The sequence below is a fragment of the Puntigrus tetrazona genome, chromosome 5, assembly GCF_018831695.1.
Source record: "Puntigrus tetrazona isolate hp1 chromosome 5, ASM1883169v1, whole genome shotgun sequence".
Classification (NCBI taxonomy): domain Eukaryota; kingdom Metazoa; phylum Chordata; class Actinopteri; order Cypriniformes; family Cyprinidae; genus Puntigrus; species Puntigrus tetrazona.
Window position 1 is genome coordinate 24,162,113 of NC_056703.1, and position 25,424 is coordinate 24,187,536.

Below are 25,424 nucleotides of genomic sequence, written 5' to 3' on the forward strand. Positions count from 1 at the left end.
CTACTGCATGAGGTTATTTGCAGCGTGCATGATTTTTAATGACCTTGTCATTAAAAAGGCAAAATATCCCAAAGCTTTCTTTAACTTTTTTTTGTTTGTTTTTTTTACTTTTTTTCCCAGGGTTACTTGAACGGAGCCCATTTGAAATGGGTCAGATATCTACAAATTTAGGATTTTCGTTTTCTTTGGTTAATATGGAAATCGGTGGCAAAATTGAAACCCGCAGTAGCTTCGCAAGAAAAAACCGCTAAGCGCTTGCGTCACCCGGCTCCAGTCTGCCCCTCCTCATCCTCGATGCTGTAGAGCGCAACAGTGACCGCACACAGCGTTTTTTCCCATTCATTTTCTCCATAAGGAAGCCAAAAACTAAACGGACCGGTTCCAACCTGAATCACGACCTACCATATGCAATTTTAATGTGCGTTTCAAAATAAAAAGGTAGAGGGTAGCGTACCTTGATTCACCGATGGATTAAACCGCTGGCGTAATTCAATTAAATTTGATGAAAACGTTACGTATTTGTGTGTTCCGGTGCATTTGAGGTGGACCGAAAAAGCTGGTCGAAGTTGTCTTTTAGGTTTGCATCCGCTGCCGTAATTTAACGCCGAAGCAGTTTGAGGAAGTTATCAATTCTGTTCACGTCAAGAGTTTGGTTCGATTTTTGCACGCGATTTTGTATGTTTAGACCGATGCGTGAGAACGGGCTGAATAAAAATGCTAATCCGAACCGCAAACGTGTACAAACGTGGCCAGCGCAACGGAAGAAGAAAAGTAAATACATAAATGGTCACATTGATGGCGTCCGGAGGCTCGCGTAGGTCACATTTACGGCTGCTGATTTAAAACTAAATGGTTCATCGGCGAAAATGATTGCCTTTGATGTGAACTGGCATTGACTTGTTTGTAATGGGCTAGCCGTTACACAACTCGGCTTTCTCTATGGAGTAAGCAAATGGGATTTTTACTTTCCAAAGCGCACTGTTGAGCTCTACCGGGCGTTCAAACGGTCTGCCCTAAGTGGCCGAGGCAAATTAACACCATAAAAAATGTCTTGTCGCCTTCGAGAAAAAGAACATCCAGGTATCGACGAAAGATAACCTGCTTTATACCATTTTAACTAGACGTCGATGTCTTCGTGTCTGTGTAAGCACCAGATCTACTCTCTAACTTATGCACCTGTACAAACCAGTTAGGCTCTCCATTGTCATCTCGCTCTGCTCCTCACCTTTCTGCTTTAGTACGCTTGGAAGCCCTCTCTCTTCATCGGTAAAAGGAGGGTGCCAGATTTGCCACGCTACAGGTTTTATGTTAAACTTCTCAAGAGTGACATGCTTACATACTCTCTGCTAATAGACAGCACCTTCTATTTATTCAGGGTTGTTTCATTTTCTTTTCTTTTTTCTTTTTAATCTCTTTTAAGCTTTGTGATTGATCATGCCACCTCCATGCCTATACTCTTATCCTCTATGTAAAATACAATGAGATGTATATGGAATTTGTGCGTTAACTTTCATAATGGATCTAGGACATGGGCAGACTTTCTTTTTTTAATGTAAATTTAGAATACTACAATAAAAACGGCGCACAGCTTTTGATGAAAACCAAACCCCATCCTCTCACTCTGACTGTGGTGTGAATACTAGTCGCATCGACCTACCGTACGAGTGTGTTTCTGCACGCATACGCGTTCGAAAAAAACCGAGTCCGTGCCATAAATAGAAGGAAAAGTGGATTTTTGATGCCGCTTGCCCACACAAAATTTACCTCCATGGGTGCTGCGGTTTGTTTGCAAAACTGTATAAAAGGATTTCTACTTTTTAAAATGTATAAATAAGCACGTAATCTGGGTATTTTAAGTGTTAGTCGCTATGCACACTTTTTCTTACTATTAAACAGCAGAATCGGGCATAAGTAGGCAAACCTTTTTTTTTTGGACAAACTGGTAGTTTTGCCCTAAACTCAAATTGGTTCTAAAGAGACTAGTTTACCCAGAAATGGATGGGTTTCTTCTTTTGAGACATCGTACGCTCGCCAAATCAGTCCTCTGCAGTGAATGGGTGCCGTCAGAATCGGAAATGATAAAGATGACAATAATGCACGTGATACCCAGTTGACGTCTTAAGAAAAAAAAAAAGTTATGTTTGTCATGAATCCATCAAGAAAGTCGTTTTTAACTTCAGACCGCCTCGTCTGGCCAAAAATACGAGTGTAGAAAACGTACGGTCCTGTCTATAAACAGTGCTGGGAAGATTACTTGTACCATACTGATAAAGAAAATATGCTCAGTTGGTTGTTCTTAACGTGAAATGCATTAAACGTTAATTGAACTGGCATGAAGGAGGTCTGGCTGGCAGAAGGTTTGCGTATTCCCTGCATTGCGTGTACTGTTGATGAGATCTAAATCACGATGAGAAGATATAAAAACGTGAAGTTTAGTGCATTTTAGTGTAGTTGAAAGGCATTGAGTAACCCACTCAAAAAATTGAGTTAAAGTGTTAAACTCTTCTACATTTTTTTTGTAAATTGTTTAATAATACTAAAGTAACTTATTTTAAAATGTAATCTAATTACAAGTACTTCATCCATCTACATGTAATCAGTTACCACCCAGCACTGTCTATATTGCGTCCACCAGGAAAAAAATGTCTTGTCTGAATCATGAGAGAAATACGCTTTACGGCTTTTTGACTGGAGGAAGTGTTAAGTTATTATAAACACGCATCATTTTGCTTCACGAGACATTAATTGATGGACTGGAGTCGTGCGATTGCTTGTGAATTATTGTTATGATGACACTCACTGCAGAGGATTTATCGGCGAGCGAGTGACGGAATGCTAGATTTCTGTAGAAAAAAACTCATTTGCATCTCGGGTTGCCTGAGGTTCAGCGCGTTTTCAGCTATTTTCATTTTATGATATTAAGACGCTGCTTTAAAGGAAGAAAAACGCTACTGTCAATCACAGGCAATATCAAGAGCACAGCTAATACTTGGGTCCTCAAGCCTGGAGACGCATGATGCCGTCTTAACCGTTTACCTGCGAGCCGTCGACGCTGTCACGGGCGTTCAGGGATCGAGCTGTGGTTTGGAGCGGCTGGCCCTTCACTTCACTGGCTATTGTTAGACCTAAATATTAACCTTGGGATTCCTCCCGTGCCATACATCAAGTGGCCTTTCTACCAAAATAAACCTTTGGGAGCAAAGTGCATGATACAAATAATTCAAAACCATTTTTTTTCTTCACTGCCATAAAAGGAATTGGAGAAATAATGTTAACTTCTAGTAAATAAGTCAGCAACAATTTTAGTATTTTGCTATATAGATTGGTCAGACATTTATTATTCTATAGCCACTGGCCAATAAATCTTTAAATGAACCAAAAAATTAATATTAATGTTACAATTAATGATCAATACTTTTATTAGAGTAATATAATAAAATTTGTTTAAATAATAAAAGGAGAAAAATGCACACATGCACGACCATATAAACGTATCTATCTACCCTAACCTTACCTTAACTTCACAATTCTTGAAGATGGATAAAGATTAGGGCAGCAAAGTGGTCTGAGAAAGTCATCTGTGTGAGGAAACAACGGGTTTGATGGGACCACAAGCAGTCCTGTCTTGACGTGGTTGAAGGTTAGGTTGTCGGATCACCAAGATGGAATGTGATTGAGTGTCTTCAGCGTGTCCATTATAGGAGCCATGTTTCTCAAGGATAGAACCCGGTGAAGCCATATAGACGAGAGAAGAGACGTGGTCCATGAACTGAGCCCTGAGGCGCCTCACCGGTTTACCAGGATACCTTGAAGGACCTGTCCGAGAGGTAAGGCTGGAGCGTGATTCCTGAGATGCCCTTAGCCAATAGCGTTTACAGGTGGATCTGGAGGTTGACCATGTCAGAAGCAGTGGATGGATCGAGCAAGATAAGGTTTGAAGATCTGGAATCCACTCTTGCTACTTCTGAATGTGTGTGTGTATATATAAAAAATAGGCACGCTCAACCACGTGTATGTGTATGTCCGTTTCTCTCTTCATATTTGTATCTGCATAGTTGTTGGCTATGAATGAAATTTGCCACACTATACACAATGTAGTAAGACATACCACTTTTATTAAATGCACAGTATTACAAGGAACATTTCCACTGACTGCAGAGAAGCTTCTCACAGGATGCACAAGCATAGAGTACTGACACCTAAAGCCGTGAGAGATTGAGTCTGCCGGGAGCACACACACACACACACACACACACACACACGCTCGCGCACACACTCACTCACAACCAGTGATCCAGCTAAACAAATAAAAGAAATGGGAACAAATGTTCTAATTCTAGTTGCCTAAATGGGTGCATTTCACAAAGAAATGTCCAGGATATATTTTATCCCAATATAAAAAAAATCGCCTTAAATAGGCTTATCTTTTCATGTATTGTTTCTCTTTTGGGTTGTCCAGGACATTTCTCGACACTTTAATTGAGATTCACCCGACAAAGCATAAAATCTTGGCTTACAAAATAATGCATAAACAGTGTTCCAGTACTCAGTCACAGTTCATTCATATACAATGTTAAGAGCTTTCCAGAAATCAATTGAGGAAGGGGGGGGGGGTTCTCTTGGCTCTTTCCCCCTGGACGTGAATCAACCCTCAATTTAAATAAAAAAAAAAAAGGGTGCAGTAAGCGTCGGTCACATCAAATTGTTTACTACACAGGGGAAAAGGCTAGTTGATCCATTACAGATATATAAAAAAATGAAATCATACTTTTATTATGATCAACCACAAGAAAAAAAAAAAAACATTGTCACGCAAAATAAACTGTATTTACACTCACATATTGCCGGAGGCCCATTAGACATGTTTTACTTCCCTTTACAATGTCACACGTTTGACATGATGCCTGTTTGAAACAGAATATATAGAGAACATACTATTTATATAGACATCTATTAGAACTGTACAGAATGGATTATAAAGTACAGGCTGGCTATTAGAACACACAGAAATCTGTATAGCAAAAAAACGAAGAAAATGCCATGTTGGTTCAATAAAGTCTTCACATAGTCAGTCTGCCACAACACAAGAAAAATTGTTTAGCGTAACTGACTGAATACATTTCTTCGATACCTGTGAACATTAGCAAATAATCAGATTCAATGTAAATAACCTCTTTCAGTGCATTTTCTTTTTCCTTTTTTTTTTTTTTTTTTTTTTTTTTTTTGCAGTGCTTACAATTGTAGGGTGAAAACTACAAAAATATGAGCAGTACATCTATAAAGAAAGTGCAAAGCTCTAAGAGGCCATAAGTCACTGCTCAAAAAGATCATGACCATAATGACCGACACTTGACTCGATTGGACGCTGTTCGACAACTCATGATGTCGGGTAAAGTCGGCTGTTAAAAGTAGGTCCTGCCAATGTACTGTTTGGAAAGAATTTGACATCAGTGTACAAAGAATGATTGATCCTGCTCATGTATATTTACAGAATAATTGCATATATACATACGCTTTCAAAGCAACACATCTCTCTGGTGCTTCGCACCCTGAAGAATCGGTCGGTCGGCGTAAAATGTGTTGCTGGGGTCCTACGAGGAGCCCCGTCGATCGAAATGGAGAAAAAATATTTACTCCGGCAGAGGAGGACAAGTCGAATACCGTAGCCCTGGAGTTAGTCAGGTTGACGAGATTTCGTTTTGACTGGTCTGGTTTTACAGAAACGACTGAATTGAATATGCACTGCGTGTAATATTCAAGTAAGCCCTAAGTATGAGCGACAGTAACTGTGATGCTTGGTTAGCAAACACCACTACAGAACTTCTTACAGTAGATTCAAAAGTATTCAGACTCCTTAATTTCGCCATGTTTGTAAAGGTGCAGTCACACAAAAAAAAGGTTGATTGTCAATACTGTAGCAATGTATGAAGCACGTCTCACACAGTAACTTTGTGTTGGGGGCGAGCCCGTCAGATCCGCATGGAGGACTCACAACCCGAAATGACCGGATGTCACCTGTGAAAATTTGCAGGGCGGTAATTGTGACCTCACCTTCACACTAAAATGCTTACATTTTTCACCTCCTCAATCTAAACTCCTTGCCACATCTGAACCTTCACGTGGCTTGTACGAAGTATCACATGGCCTTGCGCTTTCATAACAACATGGCTGTTCAGAACGAATAAAGCGAAGACCAATCAACTGCTACTTTTTTTGTATATGCACAGACAAAGGTAGAGTACATGATAGTTGGCCGTTGATTGTAGACTCTGTAGTGTGTTCAAACGCAACTCTGGCCCAAACCCAAGTGGAGCAAGGCAACTACAGACTCGCTTTCGTCCACTAGTTCTTTTACATCGGTTTGGTGCCCCATAACGAAGCAAAAACCAAATCTGTGAACAGAAATAACACACTGACTTGATTATTCACATTCTTCTCGTCACGTCAGACAGGACAATGACTCTAAACGCACGACCGAGATAATGCAGAAGTAGTTTAGCGACGACTGTTCTGAATGTTCTTGAGTGACCAAGCCAGAGCTCAGCCTTGAGCCCAAAAATAAAAATCTCTGTCCACCGAAGGTCTTCATCCAATCTGCCAGATTTAAAGGATCTGCAGAGAAGAATGGCAGTAAATCCCCGTATCAGGTCACAAAGCTTGCCACACTGTATCCAAAAAGACTTGAGGAAGCAATTGCTGTCAAAGGTGCTTTAACTAAGTACTAAGGTAAGAATACTTAACTTATTGAGATATTAGTGTTTTTGCTATTAACAATTTATCAATTTTCACAGGTTTTTTTTTTTTGCTTCGTCATCATAGCGTAGCCTGATACCGATTCGAAAAAAAATACATTTCAACCTAAGGTTACAACATAAAATGTGACAAAAACGAAAGGATCTGAATACTGTCTGAATGCACTGTATATATATATATATATAGTGTAATGACAGTTTTGGTTGTCATTTAGTCTTTTGTAGTTTAACCCTGTTGGTTGCCAGTTGTCCTCCTCTGGTGGTGTTGAAACACACACAGGTTGAATCTGGACAGTCCCTTCATAGGGTCTTCCATTCGTGACCTCAGGGACAGTCCGACTCGTTTCATTCTCACATGAACATTCACTTCACAGTGCCCATCAAGCCCATCGCTTTGAAACGGCCCACAATACATCAAAAACAAATCGATCATAGATTATCACATACACATATTATTTAGCAGTTATTTCGCAGTTGATACATAAACAGATAATAATGAATAACCAGCTGATCAGGCAGGTCTGTTGTGTTATAAACAACATCTATGGATATACTCCTCAGGAACGGGTCTGAAAGAAATCTTCAGTCTTCGCAAAGGCAAAGTCCATCAAATCACGACATGAGGACGGTTAAGAGTGCCTACACACTAGTTCACACTACGTCGGAGAATGCTGGGAATTTGTTGATTCTGATGCTCCGTTATGTGACCAAAAGTGGAGGGATTTGTACTTTGGCTCTAACGCAGTCGCAGGGATCTGTTGACTACTGAAAATCCCAGGGAGGCGGATCCAATTGTGCTTTCAGAAATCCAATTGGCTGTATTTCTGCTTTATTTCAAACAGTCTGGCTCTTTCCATCCATCCATAATCCAGAACTGTTTGTCTGATGTAGGGTCGTAGGGATGCTGGAACCTATCCCAGCCTCTAGGGCCAAAGGCAGGGAAATATCCGGAATGAATGGCTCTTTCCACACATTCAGAAATACATCAGGCCGATGTCTATCCATCGAGCGTTCCGTCAAAACGTTTTCTAGTGTGTAAGCACCCTATAACGTTAAAAAAATGAGACCACTGACACAAGAACAGCATCTTCTCATTGTTCTTCAAACCTCAGTTAGGAAGTGCCCTCCGAATCAGAATTATGGCCGGGGAGCCAAACAAAGTCTGAGGAAATACTTAAGTGCCACTGCTGGTGACTTTGCCTCTGTGCTCACTCCAAACACTCTGTGTCCAACCTCAAGCCTCTTCCAAAGAAAAAAAAGAACAAAAACCTGGAGGCGTCTTTGTCGCTGTGCTTCTATTACGAAGTTTGCGCTGAGTAAGATGGGGCGCACCGAGATGTCCCAAAAAACGCCTTTCATCGACCTCAGCATTATAGACATCAAAACTTGGCACAGAAAAATCTCAAATTAGATCAAACGTGTAAAAAAAAAACTTCAAACGAAACATGAATCTGGCAGTTCCGTGATTGTTACTCGATAGTTTGCGGTAGGAATAGTATTGCGATCTGCGTAAAGTCTGCCAGAATGACGCCAGGGCGTTGACAGCGTTGTGCTAATGACTGGGTCCTCATCAGGTCCTAATTCTGTCCATCTCGATAAACAAAATGGTAAGAGAAAACAAACAAACCAAAATTGCCAAACCAAATTATTTTTTTTTCGAAAAGGTTGTTAAACAAAAGGTCTGCATTGTCTCTGACGCATATTTACAACAATCAGATGTTTCTGTTTGTAGACTATCTGGGCTTTTTAGAAAACATAATGATGCGCGATAGATGGACATGTCCAGATTTAAGAAAAATCAAAGCAATGCACACAGTCAACTTTAAGGCCTTTTAGTCTATGTGGTGGGAGTGCTGAAGCACAAGCCATTTTTATGAACACACACACACACACATACGCACACACACCTATATTCAATCACTCGTCCTAAATGATCATCCCTTTCTCCTTTTATACCACACGTTCACACACACACATTTTCTTACTAACAATTACACACCCATACTGGCAAACAGATCAGCCCAGGATGTCCAAGTAAACAGGCGAGGCCTTGGCCAGGCTCTGGAGCAGGTTGTGGATTTCTTTGATGTTGAGTCTCATGTAGGGCTCCCTCTGCCAGCAGCCCAGCATCAGGTCATACACCTCTTTGGGGCAAGTACGAGGTCTCTGCAACACCCGACCCTGTGTGATACACTCGATCACCTGCAGGAGGCAGCAGAAACAGTGACAAATGAACGCAGGCTCCACTAAGGCTGCATCTGTCTGCCTAGAAACAGTCCTTTTACAAGGTACCGGATGCTTCTGAGGAATAACTAAGTAAGTAATCTGTATATATTACTTGAGCACTTCACTTCCTGCTTACGCGAAACGCTTGAGGTCTGATGTGTCTTACCTCGTTGTTTGAAAGCTGGTACCAAGGTTGCTTGCCGTATGTGAATATTTCCCAGAGGACCACACCCAAACTCCACACGTCACTTTCTGTGGTGAATCTCCTGTACATGATGCTCTCTGGGGGCATCCAGCGGATGGGCAGCATGGTGTGACCACCCACCTGAGATAAGAGATACAGACTAACGGTGACTGGCAGAAGCACCCATCTCCTTTTAGATTCTCCATCATAAACGAAGTACTTTTTAAGGATGGAGCACTATGTTATCTGCTAACGCTAGATTTAGTTTTTACCTGTATTTTAATTGCACAAGATAACTTATATTTCTAGATGTAGATCACTCCTGCCATCGTCTAACGCTAAACATTTTAAAACAAAAATTATTTAATGACATTGGTAAATATAATCTTTAACAAATTAATATACATTTTTTATCCTGTACATCGCTTGTAGCTTTTCAAATGATTGATTTACACTAAAGGGATACTGATATGACTTTTTCTATTCATACAAAGGCTAACCCGCACCATAGACACTCCTGATTCCTAGACACTCCAAACACCCTACAGATGCAGAGTTTTAAATATATAAAATTAGAAAATAAGAGATCTCAGTATAAAATTGCTCTCATATTCCTCATATTCCATCTCAGCTCTTAAATCCAGATGCCATTGGTTCTTGCAGCAGGACTAAAGGTTTTAGGTTTTGGAATAAAGTGGGAAAGTTTATTAGATAGCACAAAAATTCTTGGTCACCTGTTCAAGACCGCAAGAATAGAAATGAATACTCAAAATCACTGTATCAATCTTGTTTAAATGAGAGACCCTTCAGATACATGTATAGCTCTTATAGTTTTTTAACTGTATGTAAAAGCACCCCAGTGTTTTGTTTATTGCAAAACTTTGACCTCATTATCATGACATTGCATTGCAGGATTCCTGGTGATCATGCAGTGATGAAATCCTGTGTTTTCTATTGTTATACGACAGAGGGAGCTAATATTCCTTCATCTCATTCTCTCTCTCTCTCACACACACACACACACACACACACACACACACGGCTGCTGACACAGCAGAGTGTTTCCGGCTGTGTTGGCAGGATGCAGGTTTGGGAGAGCCCTTGAGTGTCAGATGGTCTGGGCTTTTTCTGGAAGAACTCACTGTGGGGAACTGTTGGTTTTTGGGGCACTTTCGTATTTACAGTATTTAATCAGCTGTTCAGATCCATACATTTAAATAGCCATTAGTCATAATAAACCTTAGTAATGAAAGACAAAATAACAGTATATCATTATTTCATCCATTATGGACATGAACTGCCTTTTTTCTGTTAATCCTTTCCATTTTAATTTGTCAGATTCAACAGAAGTTCAACTGACAGAGATCACAGATGATTTTTAATTCTTCCTTTCTGAAAAAGTCAGGAAACAGAAAGAGGAGGACTGGGATCAGGAAATGACCCAAGGCAGAACTAACCTTAAATTAAACGAGTGCTACCAGAGAACGTCCGCCAGTTGGCTGAACCTCTGAGAAACAGAATGTGAAGAGTGTAACACTGTAGTTTGTGGTATTTTCAAAACAATGCTTGAACGTCCCTGACTTCGACTGCAACAGTCTTCTGGCATCTATCATTTGTTGCTTAATTTGCCCATTTTTGCATTCGCATGTGAGTGGGAATGTTCGAGCAAACATCTGACATGGCCTTGTGGATTATTTTCTCTCATGTCTCTGAGATTTTCTGTGTTTACACGCTTCAGTGGTTTGTTTGAACAACCAATGAAAATATAGCATGCATACCTGCGATCCGTTCTAATTTGATTCTGAATGCATAAAGCTGTGGTGTACTTTTGTGCTATCAGTCAGTGGCATCATATTCAAGTGCAATATGTTTCTTTTAGCAGCGTGACACTACAACATTATGTCTATTTGGTGTTGCACAGAAATGAAACACTACCACTTTAAGTCATGCGATATCACACATTTAACTGGAGTAAAGAAATATAATAGGTTCCACTTTATATTAGGTATTTTGTACTTACATTTAAATGAATCATTTGGTACGATGCACTTATTGTGTCCACGCGTTCTTATATCGTACTTACATTTTTAAAAAATCCTTTAATTACATCTGTAATTACATTTACAATTACACTGTATGTAAAACGTTTCATTTAAGTTATCATTTAAAAACTATCCAAGTATTTTGCTCAATATTCTCATTGTATATATGGTGGATAATGTCGCCATGACGTTTTTTAAATGAATTTGTCATGTATATTTTGTATTATATAATTGTTCGACTGCTCTAATTTAAATTAAATCATATGTAATGCACATTACGCATTCAGGTTTCAAACAAAATAAGACACCGAGGTGACCCACGCTTACCCTGTAGTAGTCGGTGCTGTACACATCTCTGGACATGCCGAAGTCTCCTATCTTGACAAGCAGGTTCTCTCCCACCAGGCAGTTGCGTGTGGCCAGGTCTCTGTGCACGAAATGCTGTGAGGCCAGGTACACCATGCCTGCTGCTATCTGCTGGGCAATGTGCAGCATCTGAGGCTGAGTTAACTCCACCAGCAAACTCTGCTGTCCGTCTGCCATCAGCACTGCGTCTGGTCCATGAGCCCTGGAAGAGAACAGCATGAGAATAGCATCTTTGACCCAACTATAAGCAGACAACACACTTTACAGATCGAATCAACAATAATCCATGCTTTTTTTAAATAATGAGCTTTACAATAAAATGTGCGCTGCTCTAGACATGTTTTGTTCTCTTTAAAACCTGTATTCTGCAAAACACAAAAGAAGATATTTGGACGTTTGGAATGAAATAAGGGCAAACGGTAGCTGTTTTTACTGTGGGATTAAACATCATTGTAAAATAAAAAAATAGAAAGGAAACCTGAGAAACTTGTTGAGGTCTCCGTGTTTCATGTACTCGAACACCATGATGAGAGGGTCGCTTTCTACACACACGCCATAAAACTTGACAATGTGCTCATGCTGCAGGTTGGTCAGGAGCTCTGCCTCTCGGTGGAAATCTGCTCGTCCGCTTTCACTGGCTTCCTTCAGAGTCTGTGAGATAAGAAAGGGTGGTCTTTTATTACGGACATACCTACAGTGAAGAACATGTGCAGAATCAATGTTTTGCTGTGTACCGCACCTTAACAGCCACCAAAATCTTCTCTTGGTCAGGAGACAAGCTGTAGCATTCAGCTAAGAACACTTTCCCAAAAGCCCCTTCTCCAAGCTCCCTCTTCAGCAGAATGTTGTGACGCTTGATGTGTTGGACGACTGCAAAACGAGGAATGCACAAAGTTAAAAGTTTCTCACAATGTCTGAAAATATTTCAGGACTTCAGTCACTCAGTGGTCACTAAAGAGAGTCAAACAATAGATTGATTGAAAGTAAAAAACACAATTGTAATTTTTGGGTGAATTGCAGTCTGCACTTGTCCAGTTTTATTTTAGTATTATTGATTTACAGTTATACTTTTTTTTTCATTTAGTTTTAGTAATTTAGGTTGTGTGTGTATATATACTTTCTACCTAAATTTCAACTTATATTTAAATAATTTTTGTATTTTTTCATTGTTGTTTTTAAAAGTATCTTTTTGACTCTTTTAAAAAAAAAAGTAAATAATCTTTTGTAAATAATGAAACTTGTTTGTCCCGCATTTCATGTTATTTTATTGTATATCCTTAATCATGAAAACATTCTAATGAACGGAAACCTCACCCATAGGCTTACTCCACGTTTTTCAAGACGTTTCCAGATATTGTACAATAAACGCACACACAAATATATGTATATATGAAGAAAAAATATCTACCTATAAAAAGGAGTGTTCATACTAAATTGTATTATGTTTTAAAATATCTTGATGACAAAAGGCCATAGTAGCAAAATGGCTAAAGATCTGAAGTTAATTAATTAGTGTTTTATGGCTAAAATCTAATGCTTAAATTGTGTCTCTTAATGTCATCTAATGATTCTTGATGTGACGATGTGCCTAACAAGAAATGTTTATTATGAAATACGGTTACGCCAAATTACTTTTTTCTTTAAATAATGTTATAAATGTGTAATTATTATTTTGTGCTTATAAAACCTTAAATACAAAAAGATTAGGTTAGAGGTCACGAATATGCATGGATTATTCGTTCATACTAACACCAGTAACATGCAGTAAGAAATAAACAAGGTCAATGGTGATTGTATGCTGACTTAACCCTACATATGAGCAACGATGTGAGATGCTTGTTTTAGCAAACATCACTAACTATCAATCAGGTGCTGGTAAGACTTACAGGTGAACTATATTTACTGATCCTGAAATGTAAATTAATTTAAATGAAGATCGCTTGCAGATTCATCTACAGTCCAACAGTGATTAAGTTACACAGCGTCAGCCACCCCTGATATCATCGCCATGGTGATAGAAGGGGAGGTTTCTATGACAACTGACCAGTGGCAACCTAGGCTGGAATCTATTTGAGAGGATGGAGTGGGGCCGCTGACGACCCAGCATGCCACGGTAACTCACGAGTGTCCGATTTCAGCATGCTGCCGGGGTTGCGGAAGTACTGGGGGTTCTCAATGACTGGAATCTTTGTCATTCCGATGACAACGGCATCTTGGCCCATCTCCGACGATGATGGTGTGTTGTTGCCATTGGAAACGTGGTGAAGCGGGCTGGCCGAGTCGTCATCATTACTAATGACAGATGAAGAGCCTGGCGGGGGGAGAAAAAAAAAATCAGACAATACAATAATCCACAGAAATAATAAGAATTCACATTCTCCATACACGTGAGTACACACACATATGTGCTGAAAAGTGCATTAGTACGAGAGAGGAAACAGTAACCATTCATTTGTTTAGAAGGTGCAACTAATGATGTTGCTAACAAATATTTAAATTCAAATATTCTGTATTTGTACGTGATATGTTACCTGCCCTCACACCTAAGTAACATCTCTTAGTGAAATAAGATATTTAACTAGGAAAAAATGTAGGCATTTGTTTTTCCTTGTTTTTCCAGCTCAAAATAACCCAAAGATCATTTATTACATCACTTTGAAAATGCCTATATTGAGTGGAAACAGAAACATGCTGTTTTTGTGCACGTCTCTTTAAATGCAAACAAGCTGCTGCGCTCCCCGCCCCCTTTTCGTGCCTTTACAGCTCATACCATAGATACTGTTACCATAGATACCATAGATTATTTTGTCTATGACTCTGAAATCATGCGTTTTAAATCATATCAGTTATAAGTTTTCTTTCATGTCTTACTGCACTTAAACTTTCAAATTAACACAAGCTTATTTTTAAAACACAAGTTACAAAAACAGTGGGTTGGCAGCGTAATATATAGTAAATTAACCAATAAATTCACTGCTCTCTTATCTCTAAATGTTGTTCTGCGCTCGTCAGTGCAGCCAAAGGCAGAACAATTAGTATGTTGTGCTCGAACATTCGATGTGACACTCACGAAAACACAAAGGGGCGGTAATACTAAAATAACATCCCCTTTCTTTTCGAAATCTGAGCGGCTTGTTTTTTCACAAGCTAGGAGATGATGTAGCCTTAATCATTTCAATGGAATAAGCAGGTATGTGTACTAAGAAGGTATGGTATAAATTCATCACAAGTGAAAAGATAAAGTGGTGCACTCACCTTTCATTCCAAACTTGGAGCTTCTACCATACTTGAGGAAAACTAACATCAGGATACATCCAGTTAAAGCAACCCCAGCTATTCCAACCACTATATAAACCTAGAATATATGAAGGTACAGTACATGAAGCAAGCGTGTATCTTCTCCAGGTTGTGTTTAAATTGATTGTATCAAAGAAAGTCATATAAAAAATTTGAACGATATTGTCACAAATGTATATTGTCCAACAAAAAGCTTGAATAAACCATTTTTGCTGAAGTGCTTAAAAAAAAGTACAAGCTTCATATTTTTTGCCTTCAGACTCTCAAATGCTGGCCTCATAGACTTCCAGTTTAAGGACAAAAGGTAGAGGTCAAAATAGTGTTTTGTAGTACTCAACAACAGTCTACAGTGCAGTTGTTGTCAATAAAACCAAAGATGTATTTAACCTGAAATTTTCCTCTAATCACATGCAAAAACATACCGCGACTTTGTCCTCCAGTGGTGGGGTTTCTTTAAAAAAAAGGCAGATAAAACAAATGACACTACATAAAGGACTGCAGTTCAAAAATGCCTTAAAGTCTGAAAGTTCAAATACATGATCAAATACATGATTGATAAAGGGAGGAACAGACTTACCTGGACTAAATGTTGTGTCTGTGTGACATAATTTAAATGGAAAGAAAAATGGAAATTGATTACCTAGTAATATGTAAGAATCCATAAAAATTGCAATATATATTACAAAGAGCAGCTGGGTGAATATCAGAAATCTCAGGTATATTTCACCTCATTATCATATGAAAGAAATAAAGATAAAGTTGGTGGGAGGGAAAAATGTGCTTATTTACTGTACAACAACAAAAATACATTTTTTGAATACAGTGTCAAATATTAGGGTTTAATCCAGCTAACCTTATATTTACAATTCTGCTTGCTTTAACGAACTAAAATGTTGTTTTACAAAATAACTCACCATAATAAAACACTCCCTCTGTGGAAACAAAAAATACGATAGGCATTTGATTGCGCACATTAATAGACTGTGTTATTTATAATAAGAAGGAATAAAACGAGAAAAACTGAGCCCACCTGTCCCCGAGTGGTCCACATCGGGTATGTGCATGAAGTGCGCCGACACGTTTCCCCTGTCCTCCCCGAACTCATTGCTAGCCACCAGCGTGTAAATGCCGTTATGGATATGAGTGGGAATGACCAGCTGCAGACAGCCGTGGTACTCCGTATCCGTGATTTCGTGGATTTCGGTCCTGATGTACTGCTGCTCCTCCAGGAGCTTCCCCTCATGGTACCATTGCAGATCAGGCCTCGGGTTGCCCGTCACAGTGAAAGGGATGCACCAGTCCTGGTTCCTCACAGGCTGGTACAGCTGCACGATAGTAGGGGGAACTGACCCAGGAGAAAGAAGAAGGGCCAGAGGAACGAGAGAGAAGGAAAGAGGGGAGGAGGAGAGGAAGTGTAATCACAGGATGTACCACAGGAGTAAACGAGAGGAACGTGGAAAATTTCACTGTAGTTTGACGAAAGGAAAGTGTCTGACAGCACATGGGACGAGGGGGCAGTATAGAGGGATTCTAGGGTGAGAAATACAAGAGAATGATAAGAAATGAAGAGGCTTACTGTAATATTACAACACAACGTGAAGAATCATGCAACGCATAACCAAAAGCAAATGAACAACAGGATTCCAACAAAGGATGTTAACTGATTTTCCGCAGATTGGTGGAAACGAGGCATCATGTTAGTGTAACATACACAAATGTTATGTACGTATAAAAAGAGACAGTTTTGTTAAAGGATTAGACTGCTTCTTCTTGATCAAAACCATATGATTTCCCAGCAGAAGTTCCAAGCTGCTCCTCGTAACCCATTGAGCCATGTTTTACACGAGTGAGGTCAAACGTCACTGTTTCTGACATCGATTATCACGGCCATTTCAGAACTTTTACCATTCAAAAGTTTAGGGTTGGTAATATTTTTTTCGTTCGTCGGATGATCTTTCAGGAATGAATGTAAAACACAGATTTCCTATTATTTGAAAATAGTTGTGCTGCTTAAAATGTTTGTGCAAATGTTTTCAAGAGTCTTGGAGTTTTTTTCCGGGAAAGTTCAAAAGAACCCGTTTATTTGAAATGGGCCTAGATTTGTTTAGTGGCACTTTTCAATAAGCACAGTTTATTTATGACTGAAAGTGCTGAACATGAATTAATGAAAAAAAATCATACTGAATCCAAACATTTGAATGGTAATTGAATTTTGTTGTACAAAAAAAGAGCAGTTTGGACTTTTTGCTAAACATTTGCTTTTGTGCCCCAGGGAAGACAGAAAATACGGGTTTGGAATGACATGAGGGTGAGTAAATGGTATTCATTGAATTTTCACCAAATCCTCAATTTAAATCTTAATTTTTTTCTTTAATGCATTAAATATTCTTCAAGTACGTAAATACCAATAAAAAACACACAAAATAAAATGGGTGAATTCTACAAGGCTCAAAGCCTACTATTAAGTGGGAAAGGTTTTTCAAGCAGTGTTATGCAACAATGTGAGTTTTGTCGGGCCCAGTAGACTAATGTGATAGCTTGAGGGGAAACTTCCTGAATCTTAAGCATTTGGCACATTTTCAAATGTATCTTGAACTCTTAAAAACCATCCAATAGTTTAACTTACCATACTCTTAAAGGAAGCCATCTAACCTCCAAGCATTCATGTCAAATGACCCATAGACTCCTATTCAGTTTGAAATCCAATTATTTTGTCAAAATGTGAAAATATGCTTGGAACTATGGTAAAACAATTATGGTAATATTAATCACTTACACTGCTTCTGAGTGTGGCTGCTCGATGACATGAATCATTATTTCAAATTCTAGTCAACTGCACCTTTGATGAACAGACACATTCAGCCACTGAAATAATACATCATAGGGAAATTATTGGAGGTTCAATGAGTTTTACTTGCAGTACCAATTGAAGTTTGGATGCACTCAACTTGAATGAATAAACTTTCCGTACCTATGCATTCCTTTTTAAATCTATAGTTATATTTAAAAAAAGAAGATGTATTGGAACAGGAAAGCAAAGGGAAGACGTGTAACAAGTGTCCAGCATACATGTGGATGCCTTCAAAAATTTGAAAATTAGGATGCGCCTCATGACTTTGGTTGAGGGAAGCCCAGAGTGTGCAGAGCTGTAAACAGTACCCCTGGAAAGGGCAAAGGGTAGGGGCTTTAAAGCTCAAATACAAGATAATTCCCACGCCACGGTCTGCATTCATTTAAGTTTTGAAGACTTCGCTATTATTCTAAAATATACTTCTAAAAAATGTTTGTAATTGTGCATGAGAACAGACTTCTATATTTGCATAATAAGGTAGGCGAATATCAGATTTGTTAAATTCAGTAACCTAACAATAGCATTATCCTGCGCATGGGAACATAACATGTTCTGTCACATTATTGCATAACTCTAAAAAGGGTATCTAAAATGATTACACTACTTTTTTACGGAACTAATGGTTAAAGTGGCAGACTTTTAAGTGTTTATCTGAACATGTATCGTGGCACTATCAAGGGCTACACACTCTGGGTACCTCTCACTTTCATTGCAGAGAAAATATATTGGACTTTTATGTTGATAAATTCCGACATATTAAATAAGCATTCTTTTCTTTAGCTGTTTCACCTCGCAAAGACTTTGTTTACTGTGTGTAAAGATGAGAATGTCACACTTCCTTTCCATGTTGGAATCCGCTAAAAATTTGCATTACAGATTTGCAGCAAAATACAATATGATTCATTAGATACACGGCCTGTAATGCCCTACTAATTCACGATTATGTGAAGTATACTTTTCTGTGTGGCGGGTTGTGCGATCAGTAGTGAAATTTTACTCTTACTAATGTTTTTTTTGGAGTTTTACTTTACTGCATTCTATAGCATAATGTCTTGACTTTTTACTCCACTTATTTTTTTAAAAATCCATGTCATTCCAAGTTATTTAATGGATCAAGTAGTGTTGTCCAATTTCTGCGTTTGTGAATTATTAATGTTTTTTTAATCATTCAGATGAACTGGTTCACAATTTGCAATTAGTGAAATTGCATCAGTTACAGGCAAGTCTAAAAAGTTAACAAATCACTGTACTGGTCTTATGCGACTCAAAATAAGCGAAGAACCGAGAGTATTATGAACCTCCAGTGTGCTGACTACTAATAATTCATAATAATGTCAGACTGAGCTCTAACCTATTTTAGGTCTATTATATCTGAGTGACTGGGACATTAGACCCCTCTCTCTTAAAATAGGTTTTCGGAGCATGAGGATGAAGCACATTAAATTGCAAAAAATACATTATACTAATAACACGTAGTTCTAGCAGATAAGTTCTCTTACTCAAGATGAAAAATCCAAAGGTTTACCTATGCTTATTTATAAATGTGGAGTAACATTTCATCAGGGTGTCTTTAAAACACCGCACAACACAATGTGAGTTCTTACAAAGAATATTGAGAAGGACTGAAGCCTCAGTCTGGCCCACGATGTTCTCGGCGCTACAGGTGAGCTCTCTGCCGTTGTCATCAGGTGAAAGTCCACTTAGAGTCAGAACAGACTGCAGATCCATTTTGTGAGAAATCTGTGGGGAAAAAAACACAACTCTGATTATGTTTAAGCACATTTTAAACATTTGGCATGCATGTGCTTTGTGGATGCCAGGGTATTCTGGGTCATGGTTGCCTGCTGACCAAAGTCAAAAGAGCCCACACACAAGTATTTCTAATATTAAAATGATACTTTGGATCAACAATACTCTTAATTTGTTAAAGCCAAATGCATTATTATTTTTTTTAATTGTAGCATTAACTGGAGCTAAATAATCCACGTTCTCATTCTACACCTCAATGTATTTAATCTGTTTTACAGGCTGTTGTTCTCACCACGGGGGCGAAGGCTCCTTTAATGTAAGAAGTATAGTGAGCGTTTTAAATATTAATGGAAACACAAAGCTTTTACGGGCTAGAGTCAAGCATCTGTGGTTTCAGCGCTGTGATCAATCATGATATTTGAAAGCACATTATAGGAGGCTACAGAGATTAAGTGTTTAAGTGTCCTAAATGTGTAAAACTGGCATAAGGAGGAAAGAGGTGAGGGCGGCAGATATGTATAGGTCTAATAGAGTAAGTAGAGCTATCAGAGCACTGTTTTCCATCTGTAGTTCCACTTTGGATTTACTTCTGTTTTCCCACTGTTCTATGCGTCTACACAGAATATTCAGTCTAAAGCCCAAGAGACTTGACTGTGTTCAGAATGGAACGCTATCATAATCGCATTGCATGCGTATGTCCAGTTTTTATCTTTGAAATAAGAATGTTAAGCTTTGTGTTTTTAATAGACAAAATTGAATAAAAACAGTATTTTTCAAGATTGCTCAAAATGAGATAAACTGAACCACTCACTGTGATGTCCTTCTCAAACTCAGTTCCTGGAGGGCCACAGCTCAGCACAGTTTTGCTCCAACCCTAATCCAACGCACCTGGTCCATCTAATCCATCTAAAGGTCTTTAGGATCACTAAAAACTTCCAAACAGGTGTGATCTGGAGCTGATTGGAGCTAAACCGTACAGAGCTGTGGCTCTCCAGGAATTCAGTTTGAAACCAATGCTCTAAACCCAAAAGACTTTTGTTTATCTTTGAAATAGATATTTGAATTAATGAAAAGAGAGATTTCTGTCCCTCATATGAAAGTGCATTTAACTAAAACAAAAAGTCCAGAAAAATATAACAATGAATCAAGCGGTTTAATGCAATACTATTATTAAACCGTTAATGATCTTTTGAAGAAGCGCGTTTGCTTCGTAAGATAAACTTTAAATGTATTCATTTATTCACACATAAACATACATAGGTCTGAATGCAGTCTAATGAGAAGGCAATGTTTATATATGAATTAAAGGACATTTTAAATATGTTTATCTTATGAAGCGATTGTGCCTCTTCAGAAAACTTGGATACTTTATAATCCATCACTTTATAAACCTCATAGTTTTGCTGGACCTTCAATGGAAAAACTGATTTTTTTTATATTTCATTAAATATCTTTGCACTTTTGAAAAATGTATGAAAAGTAAAGTAAAGTAAGCATACAATACTCCATACTTATTTCTATAATATTGCATATCTCAGCCAATGTAGCAGGTCAACCACATATTCTACATGTCAAATCATATTCCATTCCAACTTGCACTGTGTCCACAGAAAGAATTAGTATGCTACACTGAGCTGGCTTTATACTAAAACAGGGTGTTACCTCGTGGCTGGTTGAGAGAGGAGGGTGATCGCTGGAGTTTAAGCTCCAGGAGAGCTCAGGGGTCGGGGCTCCTGACACACTACACATCACTGTGGCATCCGTTCCTGCCATTTGACTGACAACAGCGGGGATGACCTCCACACGTGGGTACTCTGAAATAACGGCCGAATGTTCACGTTCGTCGGGAGGTTTTTTTTTAATCTTACAGCAATCTGTGCAATTTAAAACCGCATTGAGTTTCATTACCACATGAAGGAAGAGTAAGTCTAGAGAGGGCTTTCGCTCGTCCTCCTTCCTGTAGACACTGCAGCCCCTCTCTCTCACTGTCATCCAACCAGACTTTGATCCAGATGTTCTTACATTCACATTGCAAAGGGTTCCCAGAGAGCAACCTAAAGCAAAACCAAACAGACCCCATGAACAGAAATGCGCTTTCTTTGTATGGTGTACAGCAGAGCGCTGTACATACAGTTTTGTACTTTTTTTTTTTCAATAATAAAACAAAAAAAAACCTTACAAAGTCGACAGGTTTGAATTACGAAGTGCCCTCCAGGACAGCGTTGATAAGTTATTGTCTCTGAGATTCCTACACAAAGAGTAGAAAAAATACAGTATGGATCACGTGCTGTAGAGTTTCATTACATTTAATTACAAAGCATCAAAAAAGACTCACAGATATTGAAGTTTGGAATTGTTGAAGAAGGCCATCGTAGATACATGCGTCAGGTGAGTATTCGTCACTGTTCTGTGTGGGACATTATATATGCTCACGTAAAGTCTGCTGGTCTTTAAAATCGCTTTAACATTCGGCGTGACCACAACATTTCAGATACTCACAAATTCCTGAGATTTGAGTAGAACTTCATATGGTCCTCGTTGATTGTAAGTAGCCTTTTTTGATTTGAGATGTATCTGCGGAATTGAAAGTAACGTTTAGGCGCGACAGATTCATAAACACTGAAGCACTGTAGTACTGTGTAGTGCTTAGGGTCAGCGGGGTTTTGTTTTTGCAAAGTTTTGCAAAAATGATCACGCATGTTCGCCAAATATTTGATCAAACCTATACGGTAAAAACACTAATGCTGTGAAGTATCATAGCAGTTTAATATAAAACATAATTATCATTTCATTTATTCCTGTGACGGCAAAGCTAAATTTTCATCTGTAATTATTCCAGTCTATTCCAGGTTTATTATTATTATCAATGTTGAAAACGTTATGCTGCTTAATCCTTTTGTTAATCCTGATTTTCGATTAATACAAAGTTATTACTAAGTCAAAAAGTATTTAAATTAAATTGGTATTCTACCACACTATTACCATGGTACCCTGTCAAAAACAAAACTTGCCCTTAAATATATATATATATATATATATATATATATATATATATATATATATATATATATATATGCATACCATGGCATGGCATACACAGCTACAAAGAATACACAGTACTACAGTACTTTCTATTTAGTTTGTATTATAATTTTACATAAATATATAATTACAATTTTAACAAGGCATGCGTCTAATTAACAAAAAAATCACGCCGAGCTGTTTCTAATCCTCACTGGCACGCGAAAACATAGAGCAAAAATGTAATATCACTCAATATCAAACAGACAGTATTTTCAGAGAAGGCGAAAGCAAACGCACCGTGATTTAAAATCCTTTTTATCAAGCCGTCACCGTACGAACAAGTTAATGAAGGTGCGCGTGAAAGCGCCATGATTTCACTACAGCGCGCACATGCCTGGAGTGGGTCCGGCGAGCCGTTGTCGTGGAAACGGAGTGACATATTTGCGTAGGCGCCGATGCCTATTGCTCTGCGGACACGTTAGACTACTCCCAACTAACCTGTACACAACAATTAATGCAACGACGTACGCGTAAAACTACATTTGATTGGTAAATAAGAGCAGTTTATTAGCGTATCCCTCGCGGCAGGCCTAAAAGCACATTTTTTCCCTCAGACCGAGCCGTTAGACGGTCTTTCAGCGCAGGCACTCGAGCAGATCAGATCAGATGAGATCAGCGCTGATAAATCTCCATGAAGCGGACGCTGGGTCCTCGCCGATATGCATCTAATTGCGTTATGTGGTCAATTTATACATTTTAGTGTAAGGCGATAGCGCTGTCTCCCCCCCCCCTGTTCTGGTACAGAAAGTCAGCTGAGGTGAGTCAGCAGCCGCACTAAAATATTTCTCCGAGTGACCGTCTTTATAAAAAAAGAGCGCCCTTTAGACGCGCTATCTCGCCAACTTCTCGCTCATTTAGCGTGGCCCCCACCCCTCACTCATCCTCTCTTCACACACACACACACACACGACACACGGTGTCTGTTGCGTGTCATGCTATGGTCTCGTTTGATGCCAGCAGCTCGCACGCAAGAACGATCGCAGCTCACTCCACACACGCTCGTAACGGAAACGGGCATGTCACGGAATAGCGGTGTGCGCGAAACTTATTTTGGCCCTCGACGATTTGAGGAATCTACCCACACGCGCTCGCAAACACACACACGCGCGCGCGCGCATGTTTTTTTTTTTTTTTTTTTTTTCCCTTCCACGCATCCGTGATGCTGGAGCAGGTCTCCCGGTTCATTTCTCCGCTAAAACACTCCACTTACATATCCGTGATGTTTTCCATGTCAGACTCCGGCACCAAGACGGGGAAATCCTCGATCCCCGGTTCTTGATCGATACACGAGATCCTCGAGGCATTGCAAAAGCACGACCCAGGACAAGCCGAGCTGAGCCTCAGCAGCCCGAATAAAAGCCCACACAGCCCCAAGCGAGCCATTCCACGAAGCCCTGCGGTCATGGCAGGTCTGGCGCGGTGCGTTCAGCGTTGTGTAATGTCTTGTAGTATTTTCAGCAGTTCCGAGATGAGACGCCGCTGCTGTGGGATGCGCAAAGACGTTGTGCGCGACGCGAGACTGTCATGGAGTGGCCTTATCTGGTCTCCGTAGAAAGGTGGTAACGCGGCGGGGAAATGTCGGCGTGCCGATGCGTTGCGCTATCCGCGCTTCGTTTCTTCCAGACGCGGTGGAGAAACGCGTGGCCGCGGGCTGCGTGTGTCTACGGGCTGCGGCGGTGACGCTGACGTCTCACATCCAGCGCTGGGCAAGAAAACAAGCGAGACGGTGTGCGTGCGCGCGTGCGTCTGCGCGCGAGTGAAGAGGCAGCGGCGCGTACCTGCTGCAAGCGCCTATTGATTACCCGCCGCATCTCCCTCAGCCGTCGCCGCGGTAATTACATGTGGAGGGTGGACGTTAAAGACGCTCTCGGCGGTGCCACATCGGCAATAATCGATCACCTGTGTTGTCAATGGGACGATCTTTGGGAGATGTTGACAGGGATGGGGATGCGCATATGTTTTTACGTCGAATCGTTTGGGAAACGACTTGATCGTTTTCGTTCGCTTTTCATCCGTTTAACCGTTCACTCGGAGCCCGCCGCGTCGCTTTTTTCCATCGCGCTCTTCTCAACAATACCACAACTTCATGAATAGCCATTACCGGAGTGTGACGTGCCGTTTGACGCACGAGATGGGCTGCATCTAGCAAAATAATTGCCAAACAAAAATGCCTGGATGTTTTTAGCGGCTGTGCCAAGTCTCGCATTCCAATCGCGGCGCAGCGTATGTGAAACGAGACGAAGTGATGTTAGTGATGATCTGTCACTTTAGAGTGTTTACCGAATTATCGGTCTGTTTGAAGAGAAACTGCGATGGATTCAGGAACACGCGCCTTTGAATCTCACGTTTGACAGCAGTGCTCGCGTTTCTGCGTCCGTGTTCATCTTGAGAGAAAAGTTGGAGCTCGGCTGCGCTACATTTCACGATTTATATAAACATTTTGATTTTGTTTTTCTAGCAAGAGTGCACTGAAGGGCCTTGGTTTAGGAAATCACTAGAGCGCACGCCAGAGGATGAAGTGAAATGTGACGAACCTCTATATTTTTCCCAGGAGGGGGCGACAAAGGCAACACATTTCACCGCGGTCAACGAGATTGTCATTCTACCCAAAATATTATAAATTCCCATTAATAAACGTTACCGTTAATAAACTAGCCATTTAATCTCAGATAAATAGATAGCGTTAGTCAGATCGGTTTGAATGGGGTTTGTACTTTTTTCAGCAATACTCTGTTAACCGAGCCAGACACGAAAGTCGCTGCAACACTATCGAGTGTAAATCTGGCACTGCAAACGGTAACATAAACAAAGTCTTATTTTATTTGTGGTATATGATGCCGAGCCGTTAAACGCGAGATACGTCTAGCGCTTCA

At 39.7% G+C, this 25,424-nt stretch overlaps 1 protein-coding gene across 1 annotated transcript; it reads right to left on the reverse strand.

Annotated features, from left to right (window-relative positions):
• Nucleotides 1-4,095: 4,095 nt before the first annotated feature.
• On the reverse strand, nucleotides 4,096-25,373 carry ntrk2b (neurotrophic tyrosine kinase, receptor, type 2b). Its single transcript, XM_043239342.1, has 18 exons — nucleotides 23,762-25,373; nucleotides 21,967-22,041; nucleotides 21,803-21,874; nucleotides 21,647-21,715; nucleotides 21,376-21,521; nucleotides 21,130-21,281; nucleotides 19,323-19,458; nucleotides 15,898-16,212; nucleotides 15,782-15,799; nucleotides 15,445-15,462; nucleotides 15,290-15,318; nucleotides 14,826-14,925; nucleotides 13,693-13,881; nucleotides 12,310-12,440; nucleotides 12,049-12,221; nucleotides 11,532-11,772; nucleotides 9,145-9,303; nucleotides 4,096-8,954 (listed from the first exon to the last, which is right to left on the reverse strand). Exons 1-18 carry the CDS (start codon nucleotides 23,953-23,955, stop codon nucleotides 8,769-8,771), a joined length of 2,403 nt encoding a protein of 800 aa, XP_043095277.1. The 5' UTR covers nucleotides 23,956-25,373; the 3' UTR covers nucleotides 4,096-8,768.
• Nucleotides 25,374-25,424: the final 51 nt, after the last annotated feature.

Coding starts and splice junctions, on each gene's coding strand:
- ntrk2b (XM_043239342.1), bottom strand. CDS start 23,955: ATGACCGCAGGGCTTCGTGGAATGGCTCGCTTGGGGCTGTGTGGGCTT. Junction 21,282..21,375: donor ACTTACTCTTCCTTCATGTG/GTAATGAAACTC, acceptor CCGTTATTTCAG/AGTACCCACGTGTGGAGGTC. Junction 13,882..14,825: donor CTCCAAGTTTGGAATGAAAG/GTGAGTGCACCA, acceptor TCCCCCCGCCAG/GCTCTTCATCTGTCATTAGT.